This window comes from Scyliorhinus canicula, chromosome 4 (assembly GCF_902713615.1).
Source record: "Scyliorhinus canicula chromosome 4, sScyCan1.1, whole genome shotgun sequence".
Classification (NCBI taxonomy): Eukaryota; Metazoa; Chordata; class Chondrichthyes; order Carcharhiniformes; family Scyliorhinidae; genus Scyliorhinus; species Scyliorhinus canicula.
The window spans coordinates 84,453,317-84,468,523 of NC_052149.1; the positions used below are offsets into that span (position 1 = coordinate 84,453,317).

At 46.1% G+C, this 15,207-nt stretch overlaps 2 protein-coding genes across 9 annotated transcripts in view; one reads left to right on the forward strand and one right to left on the reverse strand.

Annotated features, from left to right (window-relative positions):
• Positions 1 to 8,177, reverse strand: part of swt1 (SWT1 RNA endoribonuclease homolog) — a 266,421-nt gene extending 258,244 nt beyond the window's left edge. For 2 of the 3 annotated variants that reach the window (XM_038794631.1, XM_038794630.1), the window contains exons 1-2: positions 8,011 to 8,082; positions 455 to 557 (exon numbers count right to left, since the gene is read on the reverse strand). Coding sequence is in view for 1 of the 3 variants with exons in the window: in XM_038794629.1 (XP_038650557.1) it covers positions 455 to 538 (84 nt within the window). In the remaining 2 variants the exon portion in view is untranslated. Of the gene's footprint in view, positions 1 to 454; positions 558 to 8,010 lie in introns of all 3 variants that reach the window. The other variant, XM_038794629.1, reaches the window with a different exon arrangement.
• Positions 8,099 to 15,207, forward strand: part of trmt1l (tRNA methyltransferase 1-like) — an 82,073-nt gene continuing 74,964 nt past the window's right edge. For 5 of the 6 annotated variants that reach the window (XM_038794635.1, XM_038794637.1, XM_038794636.1 and 2 more), the window contains exons 1-3: positions 8,099 to 8,299; positions 14,085 to 14,249; positions 14,574 to 14,636. In XM_038794635.1, coding sequence (XP_038650563.1) covers positions 8,251 to 8,299; positions 14,085 to 14,249; positions 14,574 to 14,636 — 277 coding nt within the window. In that variant the 5' untranslated portion in view covers positions 8,099 to 8,250. Of the gene's footprint in view, positions 8,311 to 14,084; positions 14,250 to 14,573; positions 14,637 to 15,207 lie in introns of all 6 variants that reach the window. The other variant, XM_038794640.1, reaches the window with a different exon arrangement.

The following is a 15,207-nucleotide window of genomic DNA, read 5'->3' on the forward strand; positions in this document are numbered from 1 at the left end:
ACATGTGAAGATTAGATATGAAAGAATCTGCAATAAATTGTGTACAGTGAAGACTATTCACTCAAGGAAAGATATATTTGCATCTAGAGTATTAGACATAAAACATGTGTCAGGCCCAATGGCAGCACAGTATCTGCTGGCAACTGTACTGTTGTCCGTGCACTAATCAATGCAGAGCTAAGAACAATGAGGTCTGTAATATCAGTTATCAATTCAAGGAACCCCTAAAAGCTGCTGATGCAAATTTAAACAATATACTAAATACAGGACTTCAGAAGATAACTTCCCCACAATCATCTCACTGCGACCCAAAAAAAAAACGCCTGTACAGAATTAACATTGTAGAAAATAAACTATTTGGATCTTCCTCACTGGCAGTATGTGGAAGTCAGTGGTGCATGGAATGCTGCAAAAAATATCAGATACTTTGAAAGAAAAACCACACTGTTCTTACATCATGGCGGTGCTGCTGTGACCTTGTTTTCTTTGCTGGAGACTCAGTCCTCTCGCGTTTGTGCTTTGAATGTTTTCTTGACATCACTTTTTCAGTTGTGGCGCTGAAGAGAGTGAAAAATGTCCTAAATCAATATTAAAACACGGAAATGCTGCCAAAGAATCACATCATCTATTAACATATGAACATGCAAGTTAGGAGACCACTCGGTTCCAGTCTGTCCCACCATTCAATAAGATCATGGCTGATCTGGTTGTGACCTCAACTCCACATTCCTGCCTCCCCAGATAACCTTTCACCCCTCTGCTTATCAAAAATCTATCTAGCTCTGCCTTAAAAATAGTAAATCATTCGGTTTTCATGCCATTTTGAAGAAGCGAGTTCCAAAGACTCACGACCCTCAGAAACAATTTCTAATCTCGGTCTTAAATGGGTGCCCTCATTGTTAAAGTGACCCCAAGTTCAGCCGGGAGTGCAGGAGGCGAAAGAGGCCAGTGTGCTGGCCTTTGCGTCCCTAGTAGCCCGGCGAAGGATTTTGCTACAGTGGAAGGACGCGAGGCCCCCAAGCGTGGAGACCTGGATCAATGACATGGCGGGCTTCATTAAGCTTGAGAAGGTTAAATTCGCCCTGAGAGGATCGGTACAAGGGTTCTTTAAACGGTGGCAACCTTTCCTCGACTTTCTGGCTCAACGATAGGGTACTGGGACAGTAGCAGCAGCAACCCGGGAGGGGGGGGGGGGGGGGGGGGGGGGGGGGGGGGGGCGTTGATTATGTTTGCTTATTTTATTTAAATTTGATTTATTTAATTTTAATTTATGGTTAAGTTCTCTTGTTTGGGGGGGGGGGGGGGGGGGGGGAGTGTGATACATGTGATGTTACGGTATGGGGGGAACTGTGGGTGTTATGGGGCTGTTAGTTGCATATTACTGCTTGTTGCTATACTTGTTGTTATATTTTTATATTTTCTGTAAAAAATTCATTAAAATTATTTTTTTTAAAAAGTGACCCCAAGTTCTAGATTCTCCCACAAGAGGAAGCATCCTTTCCACACCCACCCTGTCAAGTTCCCTAAGGATCTTACATGTTTCAATTGGTTATATTTTCACTGTCCTATTAAGAACAGAACTTTAATACACGTGTAGTGAGATTATAGCTTTTTAAAAATACGAGTGAACACCCACTTCCATAGAAATCCACAGAATCCCTACAGCGCAGGAGGCCTGCACCAACCCTCCGAAAGAGAACCCTGCCGATGCACCCGACCCCTGCCCATCCACATAACCCCATCTAACCTGCACATATTTAGACTGTGGGAGGAAATGGAGTACCTGAAGGAAACCCACTCAGAAACTCAAGTGCAAACTTCACACAGACAGTAACCCAAGGCTGGAATTCAATCTGGGACTATGGCACTGTGCAGCCCCAATGCACTTGGCATGCAGAGATGCCTCTCAAATGTTGAAAAAGCAAATGGCAAACATTTGAATTGAAGATCTTATCCAAATATTCAGATCATCATGGGATATTTTACACGAGTAGCTGGATGGGACCTTGACTTAAAGACTCTTCACAAAATAACACCTCCAGTAATTCAACACTGGAGTGCATTTTTCATTGTTTAATGCCAGGATTGGGGTTCTCGATCAGGCAAAGAACGGAATGTCCCTTGAAAAACAGTTTTGGTGGCAAACATGTAGCAGTGCTCCGATCCTCCGCCGACCATCTCCGCACGCTGCCCGCCCCGCGCCAGTATAATTAATGGGCTGGAAGACAAAATCACCAACCACCTCTCCCCCACCCCCCATGGCCTTTGGTGCACGTTTGCTCAAGTGTGGCCCTGACGCAGTGGGCCCCGAGGTGGGTCAGGGCATAATTGAGATGCCTCCCAACTATCCTCACCCCCATCCTCCTCCCCCCTGCGCCCATTCCCCCTCCTCCGCCTGCTCCCCTTCTTCCCCCCCTTTTCACCCCCCCCCACCCCACCCCCCTCCTGCTCCCTCCCCACCCCCCTCCCACCCTCCACCCCCCACACCCCTCCCCTTCCCCCCTTCCTCTTTACGCCCCCTCCCCTTCACGTCCCCCCCGCCCCTTCACGTCCCCCCGCCCCTTCACGTCCCCCCCGCCCCTTCACGTCCCCCCACCCCTTCATGTCCCCCCCGCCCCTTCACGTCCCCCCCGCCCCTTCCCACCCTCCTCCCCTCTCCCCTGCCCCACCTCCCCTCCAGCCTCCCCCCTGCTCCCCTCCCCCTCCCCTTTCCCCTGCTTCACTACTCCCCCCCTTTTCACCCCTCCTCCCTCACCACCTCCCCCTGCCCCATCCATCTCCTTCTTCCCTCCCGTCCCCCTCCCCCCGCGGCCCTACCCGTCCCCCTCCCACCCTCCACCACCTCTCCCTCCTCTTCACGCCCCCTACCCCTTCATGTCCCCCTCCTCGCCCTTCTCCTCCTTACCCTTCTCCTCCCCCCTCCTTCGCTCCCCCTCCTCCTTCCCTCCCCCTCCCCCTCCCTTGCTCCTTCCCTCCCGTCCCGCACGCTCCCCTCACCTCACTCCCTCCTCCTCCCCTTCTCCCTCCTCCTCCACCCCCTGTGGTGGTGGTGGTGGTGGTGGTGGTGGTGGTGGTGGTGGGGGTGGGGGTGGGGGTGGGGGTGGGGGTGGGGGTGGGGGTGGGGGTGGGGGTGGGGTGGGGGGGCGCACTTCAACACAGTCATTAACCCAGGGCTGGACCGATCCAGCTCAAGGACAGGCAGGGTGCCAGCAATGGCAAAGGAGCTAAAGGGGTTTATGGAGCAGATGGAGGGGTGGACCCATGGAGGTTTGGGCGGCTGAGAGTGAAGGAGTACTCTCATAAAGTGTACTCCCGGATTGACTTTTTTATCCTGAACAGGGCTTTACTTACGGGGGTAGTGGACCTGAGTACTCAGCGATCTCAATCTCGGATCATGCCCCGCACTGGATTCAACTACAGATGAGCAAGGAGAGTAGCCAGCGCCTACACTGGAGGCTGGATGTGGGACTTTTAGCGGATGAGGAGGTGTGGGGGCGGCTGACGAAATGTATCCAGAACTATCTGGAAGTCAATGACACGGGGGAAGTTTCGGCTGCGGTGGTCTGGGAGGCGCTGAAGGCGGTGGTTAGAGGGGAGCTGATCTTGATACGGGCCCACAGGGAGAAGGCAGACAGAGCAGAGACGGACCGACTGATAAAGGAAATACTACAGGTCAACAGGAGGTATGCGGAGACCCCAGAGGCAGACAGAGCAGAGACGGACCGACTGATAAAGGAAATACTACAGGTCAACAGGAGGTGTGCGGAGACCCCAGAGGCAGGGCTTCTAAGGGAACAACGGAGGCTACAGGCGGAGTTTGGCTTGTTAACTACAGGGAAGGCAGTAGAGCAGCTGAGGAAGGCGAGGGGGGAGCGATCTATGAATATGGAGAGAAAGCCAGTAGAATGCTTGCGCAGCAGCTTAGAAAGCGCGAGGCGGCTAGGGAGATTGGGAAAGTAAGGGACAGAGATGGGAACCTGGTTGGAGATTCAGCTGGGGTCAATAAGGCGTTTGAGGAATTCTACAGCAGGCTGTATGAGTCAGAACCCCTAGCTGGACCGGAGGGGATGAGGCAATTCTTAGGGGGGGCTGAAGTTCCCAAAGGTTGATGAAGACTTGGTGAAGGGCTGGAAGAGATAGCAGATGGGCTGAAGGCCATGCAGTCGGGTAAAGCCCCGGGACCGGATGGGTACCCTGTGGAGTTTTACAAAACGTTCTCTGGGATGCTAGGGCCACTGCTGAGGAGGACATTTAATGAGACAAGGGAAAGAGGGGAGCTGCCCCCGACGATGTCACAGGCCACTATCTCATTAATCCTGAAGCGGGATAAGGACCCGGACCCGGAGTTATGCGGGTCCTACAGACCGATCTCCCTATTAAATGTAGACTCCAAATTGTTAGCTTGGACCAGACAGGATTTGTTAATGGGAGGCAGTTGCCGGTCAACGTAAGAAGGCTGCTGAATGTTATCATGATGCCCCCAGAGGGTAGGGACGTAGAGGTAGTGGTCGCAATGGACGCAGAGAAGGCATCTGACCGGGTGGAATGTGGTTATCTGTGGGAGGTTTTGGGGCGGTTTGGATTTGGGCGGGGCTTCATTGACTGGGTCAGGCTGCTGTATCAGGCACCTGTGGCAAGTGTTTGGACAAACAGGCTGACATCGGGCTATTTTAGGCTGCATCGGGGAACGAGGCAGGGATGCCCCCTCTCCCCGCTGTTGTTCATACTGGCCATAGAACCGCTGGCAATTCCATTGAGAGCCTCAAAGGGCTGGATGGGACTGGTGCGGGGGGTGGGGTGGGTGGAACATAGAGTATCGCTATATGCAGACAATCTGCTCCTATATGTGTCGGATCCACTAGAAGGGATGGAAGAAATTATGAGGATTCTGGGGGAATTTGGCCGGTTTTCGGGTTATAAATTGAACATGGGAAAAAGCGAGATGTTCGCGATCCAGGCAAGGGGCAGGAGAGGCGATTGGGGGAGCTGCCGTTTAGAGTGGTAGGGGGAAGCTTTCGGTACCTAGGCATCCAGGTGCATGGGAATGGGAACGGCTGCACAAGCTTAATCTGGCCCGGCTGGTAGACCAAATGAAGGAGGATTTTCGGAGATGGGACGTGCTCCCCTTGTCACTGGCTGGGACGATACAGACAGTGAAAATGACGGTTCTCCCGAGATTCCTGTTTGTGTTTCAGTGTCTCCCCATCTTTATTCCTCGGTATTCTTTCAAACGGGTCAACAAGGTGCTCTGTATGGGTGGGTAAGGCCCCGCGAGTTAAAAAAGGATGTTGGAGCGCAGGTGGGGGGAGAGCGGGCTGGCACTCCCGTACTTTGGTAATTATTACTGGGCGGCGAATATAGCCATGGGCGGCAAATATAGCCATGGTTCAGAAGTGGTTGAAGGTTTGGGGGGGGGGGGGGGGTGTCGTCGTCGTCGTCGGTAGAGGATGGGCGATATGTTTATAGAAGGGAGCTTTCCCAGCTTGAGGGAACTAGAGGTGAAATTTGAACTGACGGGAGGGAATGAGTTTAGGTACCTGCAGACCCAAGACTTCCTACACAGGCAGGTCACAGCCTTCTCGCTCCTACCACCGAGGGGAATACAGGACAGGGTAGTTTCCAGAGTGTGGGTGGGAGAAGGGAGGGTTTTGGACATTTATAAGGAGCTTATGGGGTCAGAGGAAGCACAGCCCAAGGAGCCGAAACACATACAGGAAGAGGGGTTAGGAGGATAGAGGACGGTCTCTGGGCGGATGCATTGAGCAGAGTCAACGCGTCCACAACATGAGCCAGGCTCAGCCTGATACAGTTTAAGGTCGTTCACGAGGCTCACATGACAGTGGCCCGGATGAGCAGGTTCTTTAGGGTGGAAGACAAGTGCGCAAGGTGTGTGGGAGGACCAGCGAACCATGTTCATATGTTCTGGACATGCCCGAAGCTTAGGGGATTCTGGCTGGGGTTTGCGGACGTCATGTCCAAAGTATTGAAAACAAGGGTGGCGCCAAGTCCAGAGGTGGCGATTTGCGGAGTGGCGGAAGACCCAGGAACCCAGGAGGAGAAAGAGGCAGAAGTTCTGGCCTTTGCTTCCCTGGTTGCCCGGAGACGGATACTATTAGCTTGGAGGGGCTCAAAGCCCCCGAAGTCGGAGACCTGGCTATCTGACATGGCTAGCTTTCTCTGTTTGGAGAAAATCAAGTTCACCCTGAGGGTCAATGTTAGGGTTCATCCGGAGGTGACAGCCGTTCGTCGACTTCTTTAGGGAAAATTAACCGTCAGCAGAAAGGGGGGGGGTCTGGGGGGGGGTTGGGGTTTAGTTTAGAGTAAGGGGTTAGAAAAGGTGGGACCCGTGAGAGAGGAAGACGGGTTTTGCAGTATGTTTATATCTGTAATTACACTGTTTCTACTGTCACTGTTATAAAACCATAAATACTTCAATAAAATGTTTATTAAAAAATTATAATTGGTTAATTATTTTTAAATACATCTATGATGCAACCTTAATCAATAGTCATGATTGGACATGGATAACTAGTAACAAATGATTGGTATATTATCATGCGAGTGTCACTTTAAGAAAGGTTTTGTCTTATCACATGGTTTCAGTGATGTCACTGTGTGGGTGGAGCTGGGCTGTGGTTCTGTGAGCTGTTTTTTGGTTTAGCTTTCACATTTGAGTGCTGTGGACTCAGACAGAGAACAGAAGTGTTTGGCCTGTCTCTCTCTATTTTCAATTTAAATATCTGTTCCAGTAACAATCACCTTGGTGGTGGCTTTAGATATTGTTTGCTTTCCGGAAGGGTTTAGACTTACTGGTGAGACGGGGTCAAAATCTCAGGGAAAGCCAGTCTTATTCCAGTGAAAATGCAGAGTGCTGGGCCATGCATGCCCTTGAAAAGGGGGTTTGGTTTATGGGATTTTGTTTTTGAATTGGAACAAATTCATTAAATGTTAAACATAGATAATGTCTTTGTTTGTAATTGATAATAATTCTTGCTATTTGTTTTTATTTTTTATATGTATGTATGTTAACTCTGTTCTTAGAATAAAATTTACTTTGATTGAAGTGTCTGGGAAAACTGTTGAATCACACCAAGTGAGGGCTCTTGTGTTCACCCTAGCCAAATTCAACATAAGTTATAGGTCAGGTGAACTCCATAATACACTTGAGTTTTTAAACCCTGACCCATAACAATGTTAATTTATTGTAATCTAATCAAAGTAGAACTGTCGGTATTATCATTGTAAGAATCTCCACATCATGGTATTATCATTAAATCTGGTCTTTTGGTGTCCTAATTGGAATGCCAAGAGTCCTTGCTACAGCTTGTAGATAAAGAATAGTTTTTCACCAGGACAAGAGGGCATTGTATAATAAAGAATAGTTTTTCACCAGGACAAGAGGGCATTGTATAATAACTAGAACCAGAATTTACACGAGTGCAATTTAGGGAGCACTTTTGCACATAAGGGTGATACAAGTTTGGAACTCTCCTCCTCACAGCAATTGATGTTTCACTCAATTGTTAATTTTAAATTCAAAATGAATGGATTTGTGTTGACCAATGCTATTACGTGTTTATGTAGCAAGTAGATGGAGTTAGCTTGCAGATCAGCCGTGATCTCTCTGAACGGCAGAAGTGGTTCGAGGGGCCAAGTGGCCACTTACCGGTCCGTCCTGTGAGTGGACCTTTCAGCTGTGGCGTCTTCTGTATTATCTTCTCCATTGCTGCCTGGCCCACGCGTGGGCTGGCATTTTCTGGTTCCGATCAACTGCAAGTAGTTTGAAGTACCTACTCGTCACCCCAGAGGTTGGGAACCCACAGCTGCCAGGTTTAGCCCCCACTACGTTGGGAAATTTGACCCGCCCGACTCCACGGTGGGTTGTGCGCATGACAAGTGGCGTCTGTCGGCACCACATATACTCCAGGAGCCCGGGCCTCCTCCAAATCAACCACGCAATGACAATAACCACAGCTCTGCTGGGAAATGATCGCCAAGATGTATACTCACGACAAATATACCAAACGGGCCTCACGCACGGCACCTTCTCAGTGCGACGAATCGAGATGTCGTTGCTCAAAACAAAACTCTGCTACGCATGAGGCATTCTGGGAGTTAGACTGCCTCCCGATACTTTCCGGCCAGCGGACCCGAGTGGACTACAATCCCCAGAATCCATTGCAGGAGTAGCGCACCCGCGGTTCTGACAGCTCCCCTTCCCCACCAATTATTCACGTCACTGTTGGTAACATGGCGGAGCAGCAAGCAGGAGACCTGCACCAGGAGGACACTGCCTCAAGTAGGATATAAGTGAGCGGGTTAAGGCTCACTTACTTAATTTTATACTGGAGTCTCGTGTCTTTTTTAAAAAATTGTAAAAAAAGCTGCGACTTTTACTTCACAGTGTCTGTATTTTCGGAAAACTCTGGTGGAGTTGGTTTGATGGCCTGACCGCAGAGCTCCGTCTGTGGGCCTGATCCTGGGACGGAGCCCAGAGGCAGGCGTGGAAGTAGCTCTCCATCAAAGGGAGAAAGTTCATAAACAGGGAGTTCAACGAGGAGCAATGTAACTTGGCATTGTACAGATTAGTGAATGCTTCTCATTAAACTCATATATTAAATTCATATATTTTCATGCTCAAATTTTTGACTTTTACAAGATGACTCAAATTTTAATTTTGTTGACCTTTAATTGCTCACTGGTATCACTCTTCAGAACGTTTTGCTTATGCAATTCTTTGGGGGATGAAGCTGGATTTTGCCTTTTTGTGGAATATGTTTATTTTAAATGTTATTATATTTACCATATTTTATGTGACTTAGTTCTGTTGAAGTTGATAGAGTTGGACAAGGGTGTGTGGAATTGGTAACTGATGGGAATAACACCTTTTTTAGCCTAACTCTTAATTGCACCTGTCCTCGTCCACTCTTATCTCTTTCATTCACACTCTGGTGTATTTCCTTTTCTGTGTCTATTCTCTGTTCTGTATGCCCATATACTTTTCAAATATTTGCTTGTATGTCTATGCAACACTTTTTTTTCAGTATTTCTCATTCTGGTGTGTTGCACTCCTTTTGTTTTCATTTTCATGGAGATCTGGAGAAAGATGTTCAAAAGTCTGGCTTTCAAAATTATCACAGCATTATACCAGAATATGAGATGAGGGACTGAATTTGAACAAGGAGATAATATGTTGGGATGGCACAGAGCGGACAAGCAGATTTTGATAACAATACTTATTCTATATTTGTGTCAGGAAGGAGTGACCTATGTGTACCTCTCTCGTCCCATATTTACACTTGAGCAGTACAACTAGTCTTGGTCTAAACCAGCTGAGAATGGTTCTCTGTGTTCTATAAACATGCAAACTGGCAACCTCACACACACGTTACATAGACTTCACTTTCCTTTGCCAAAGTCAGAACCATTAGTCAAGTTTATCTTGGAGAGCAAGGATATCATAGAACCTCCACAATGCAGAGGGAGGGCCCATCGAGTCTATACCAACTTTCCGAAAGAGCATGCCACCTAGGCACACTCCCCTGTCACCCCACCTAACCTGCACATATTTGGACTGTGGGAGGAAACCATTTAAACTTCATACAGACAAGTCTCCCAAGGCAGGAATTGAACCTGGGTCCCTGGTGCTGTGAGGCAGCAGTGTTAACCACTGTGCTACTGTATCACCTTTTGACCCTCTGCTTTTTTCCCCTCCAACAACCAAGCATGTCTTTAAACCTGCCTTCCCTGCCCCATCTGCCTTTACTTCCTCGCGCAATTTTAGTGAGCATATGGATTACTGATCAGCAATGCGAAGCTCTCCGTGAACACCCACTCCACTCTGCAGAATACCTACCCTTAACCATTCTGTCCTTGTAAACTATCATCCATATAAAAACTTGCTCTTCTCTCAAATCCTAAAATGTTGTCTTGCCTCCCAAATATGTACACGTTTCGCACAATTCCATGTGTTTGCAACCTTTGACACGGTCAACCATGTTAAAGCCTTCCAATACTTCTCCTTCATGTCTAGTGTGTTGGGACATTCTTCACTTGGTTCTATTCTTATCTATCCTATTATCACCAAAGCATTACTTCTCACCTGGAATTTCACAAATATTGAACCTTGGACTGCTCCTCTTCCTCAACTGCATGCTGTGTCTTGGCAACCTTATCCAAAGACCTGGGAAACTTTATGTTGGCAACACTTGCTCTTCTTCTCTCACAACTTTGTAACTGCTTTTTTGTCAGTCTGGATGAGCTGTAATTTCCTCCTGTTAAACACTGGCTAGAATAAAGCCACTGTTTGTTTGGCTACAAACTCTTACCACATATTCCGTTCCCCCCAACACACTAATCTCAGCCTGCACGAGACTAGTTGCAACCTTTGCCTCTTTATGGTCGCAGGTTGAGTTTACAACCCTCCAACCTCTCCAGCAAAAAAATGCTTGCTTTCACCGCCTCTGTTTCACCAGCCATGTTTCATCCTTACAACAGCCCATCTGCTGCAGAAATTCATTTGGCTTTATCACCTCTGGACTCAACTATTGCAATACTTTCCTTCCCAGCGTCCTATCCTAAACCTTCAGCTCATGTTTAATAAAAAATGCTGCCGGCATCATATCATGCTCATTGATTATTTCCTGTCCTTGCCATCCAGGTCCCATGTATCCAATTTTAAATGCTTATGTTTAAATTGATTTATGGCCTCAGATTTCCCTACCTATCTATTAACTCTAGCATCTCCTCTCCCACCCTATTAATTCTACCATGTACTTTCTTGCCTCCTTTTGCTCATTATTTGCATTGTGCCTACAGCCTTCGAAGAACAGTTGTCTGGAATTCTCTCTCAAATTCTTCTCCTTTAAGATTGTGCTTAAAATACATTGCGACCAATCAGCCCCACTAATAACTATCTCTTAGCCTCAGAATACATTTCTGACTGATTCACCATCTATCCTTTGCCTAGGAACAATTTACTTTATATTAAAGATGCTACATAAATGCAGATTATCACACAATTAGCAAGTGTGCAGCCCAAAATAAATCATTCAGTTGGCTGCATGATTCGGAATAGGCCAATGATAAAGCAACTGTGGACAATCCAAAACTCAACACCATTGTTCAAATCCCTTCCTTAAAATATACGGAATGCAGAAATTTCCACTGAAGATTTACTATTGTGAGGTTCGGCGGTTTGGAGAACAGTCGGAACTCTGACAGTCAACTGATAATATGCATCTGTTGGCTTCTGTAATATGATGTCACAACAATGGGCTTGCAGTGTGTCTGAAACAGTTAATTAATTCTATTCCTCTCTCTACAGATGCTGCCAGACCTGCTGGGTTTTCCATAATTTTCTGTTTTCATTCTGGATTTCCAGCATCTGCTGTGTTTTGCCGTTATATTAATAGCAGGAGATTATGGATTGCTTAGAAACAACCTATCGTAATATGAAAAACCCAAAGTTATGAACTATTTTACTAATGATCATTTTATCAATTATCTAAATGCCACTGCAGCCTACAGAAAATTCAAAGTTGGTTTCTGAACTAAAAGATTTTGAATTATCCAATCATTTGAATTCATTAATATGGAGGACACAACAAAGTAGGAATTTAGAGTCTAAATATTATTCAGTAGTTCAAATGGAGGGAAATAAACTGTAGATAAATGTTTCTGATACCATAAATGCACAGAGGGAACTAAATATGATGGGTGCAATTGAACACTCGAAAACAGATTCCCGTTGGGTGTGTGGGGCGGGGTGTTTTGCAACGCCACAATATTGTGTGCAGTTTTGGTCTCCTTGTCTGAGAAAGGATGCTCTTGCTATGGAGAAAGTGCAGTGAAGGTTTACTGGACTGATTCCTGGGATGCCGGGACTGACGTCTGAGGAGAGATTGAGTCAGTTAGGATTACGTTCGCTGGAGTTTAGAAGAACGAGTGGGATCTCATGGAAACCTATAAAATTCCAACAGAATGTGACAGGATAGATACAGGAAGGGTGTTCTTGATGGCAGGCGAGTGCAGAACCAGGGGCCACAGTCTCAGATATGGGGTAGACTATTGGGACTGAGAGAAGGAGTAATTTCTTGAAGCAGGCAGTGGTGAGCCTGTGGAGGTCAAAACATTGTATGTTTTCAAGAAGGAGTTAGATATAGCTCTTGGTGCTCATAGAATCAAAGAATATGGGGGGGGGGGGGATAGTGGGAACAGGCTACTGAATTGGATGATTATCCATGATCATAATGAATGGCAGAGCAGGCTCGATGGCCCGAATGGCCTACTCCTATTTTCTATATTTCTACATCCTTTAGAAGAGTGGTGTAAAGTCCATTGACTGAAAAACAACATGGTGGTACAGTGGTTAGCACTGCTGCCTCACAGTGCCAAGGACCCGTGTAAAATTCCAGCCTTGGGTGACTGTCTGTGGAGTCTGCATGTTCTCCCTGTGTCAGCATGGGTTTCCCCCGGGTGCTCCGGTTTCCTCCCACAATTTAAAGATGTGCAGGTTAGGTGAATTGGCCATGCTAATTTGCCCCTTAATGCCCAAAGATGTGCAGGTGGGGTTGTGGGGATAGGATTGGTGAGTGGGCCGGGGTGGGAAGCGCTTTTGGAGGGTTGGTGCAGACCTGATGGGCCGAATGGCCTCCTTCTGCAGTGTAGGGATTTTATGATTCTGTAAACAGATAGACAACAGCAAGAGGCTTGGTGGGAGAGAAGGAGAGATCGGCGTTTCAAGATTCCTGATGGGATAGAGAGGTGAGAAGTCACTATTACTTGAGAGCACTTGGGTAGAAGGACCCCCTGTTAGTACATTACTTTGTAGCCAAAAGCGGAAGTAAGGGGTTGACGCGCATTGCTCCAGTAAGGCCCCAGCTGGGATGGCTGAACTGTGATGTATCAGGGGAAGATATGTCCAAGATTGAATATGTGCATGAACTTCGTGGGGAAGTCAGTTTCTGTGAAGGAATGATTTTAGTGATTGGAAGAAGACATGTGTAAGTTTAAAATGTAGAAAAAACACTCCACTATATAATTCCAAAATAAAACAAAAAATGCTAGAAATACTCAGGAGATCTGGCAGCATTTGTGGAGAGAGGAACAAAATTAATGTTTCTCTCTCCACAGATGATGCTGGACCCGAGTATTTCCAGCATTTTCTGTTTTTATTTTGGATTTTCAGCATCGATAGTATTCTGCTTTTCAAAATAATTCCAAACTTTGGTTGAATCCAGAGAAAGGAATTTGACCCGTAGAGAACATTGTCATGTAGCTGGACTGGTGGTACAGAGGTATGGTCATTGTGATGGTAAGTGCAGTTTGAGGTAATGAGTTACGAGTAACAGATATAATAATAATGGGCAGTACGGTGGCATAGTGGTTAGCACTGCTGCCTCATGGTGCCGAGGTCCCAGGTTCGAGCCCAGCTCTTGGTCACTGTCCGTGTGGATTTTGCACATTCTCCCCATGTCTGTATAGGTTTCACCCCAACAACCCAAAAGATGTACAGGGTAGGTGGTTTGGACACGCTAAATTGTTCCATAATTGGAAAAAATGAATTGGGTACTCTAAATTTTTTTAAATAAAAGATATAATAATAATCTTTATTGTCACAAGTAGGCTTACATTAACACTGCAATGAAGTTACTGTGAGAAGTCCCTAGTCACCACATTCCGACGCCTGTTCGCATACACAGAGGGAGAATTCACAATGTCCAAATTATGTAGCAGCACTCTTTCGGGACTTGTGGGAGGACACCAGAGCACCCGGAGGAGCCCCACGCACGCTGTGAAGCGACAGCGCTAACCACTGTGCTACCGTGCCGCCCCATATCAAACATTTCACACAATGTATTGGCTTGTGTAAATTTTCATTTTATTGTTATTCAGCTGACAACACTAATGTGTCAGCTATAATTGTGCATCAGAGGCACAAAATATTAACCCCACTATCCTCTTTCAGAAGCTGATCTGCTTTGGATTTCTCACATTTTCTCTTTCTTTCTTTCACTGCCATTAGGAACATGGAATTTTACAATAAACCAAGTTTCATATCTGATCTCTGGTTTATATTTCAGCTTTCAATTTTGAGAATGACCATGTTGAGGATGTTGGCAGCGACACTATTGACTTGCACTCTGGTGCTGATTCAACTCAAAATTTTAGCACAACAACCACCACTGATGTAAATCTTGAAAACTTTTCTGAAACATTGGATCCAATTACAACAACTGGAACAGCAGGTTTGTTTAGAAAAGAGTTTCATATCCACCTTGTCTTAAAAAAAACCTCAGAGATGGCTTGGCTCAATCCTTTCCCCTGATGTTCCCCTTATTCTCCCCTTCTTCTTTGTGGCATTTACTATTTTCCCTCCCCACCTTTCTTTCTCTGTTTTCTCCACTTCCCTTCAGTAAAAGCATCGGTGGAAGACTACTTGTCTCTAAGGAAGTGATGCTGACATACATCTGTGCAGGAGAATGAATTCCATCCTTTGACTATTTTTACAATCTAATTTAAAATTGATTTGATGAATATGCCACGTGCACTGAAATATTTTTTTTCACCAGAGAGACACATCTCAATTCAACAGACTCTGACAGATCTGAAGAATCTTATAGGCATTGAAGGAGGTGAGTGTTAGTCCATACATCTAGGAGCTGCAGGGAAACAGTTTGTTTAGCACTCCCAGTACCGTACCGAGCAACATTTTTCTGCTTTGCTGAGAGCAAATAAAGTGTCTGATTGATTTATAAGCCCTATTGAAATCATTTTCCTGGTTATTTGCAAACAAACTAGAAATCTAAAGGCAGTGCACCCTTTAAAAGCATAGCATGGTCTGCCACTTGGAGCAAAGTACTTTAGAAACTAATTACTCAGAAAGATGATGGGATGCTTTTGGAAATCTTCTTAAAATTTGGGTTTTGCTGGATTGTTTATTTGTCAGTTCTGCTTTTTTTTTTTCTCTCCTCTTAGCTTGGATACTGGAGTACACAACGAAATAGGAGAACATAACTCATTCCTTATTATTGCCAAAGACATAAAGATTTGTTAGTGTTGTTCCTTCATGCTCTTCATCTGAAAGGATTTGTTTTTGTTTTTCTTCCATGACTTAATGAGATTAGCAACGGTCATACTGGTTCAGAAGGGAAGTTTGTGTATGACCTTTCATTGTGGTATATATTGCAGTCGCCACCAATACAT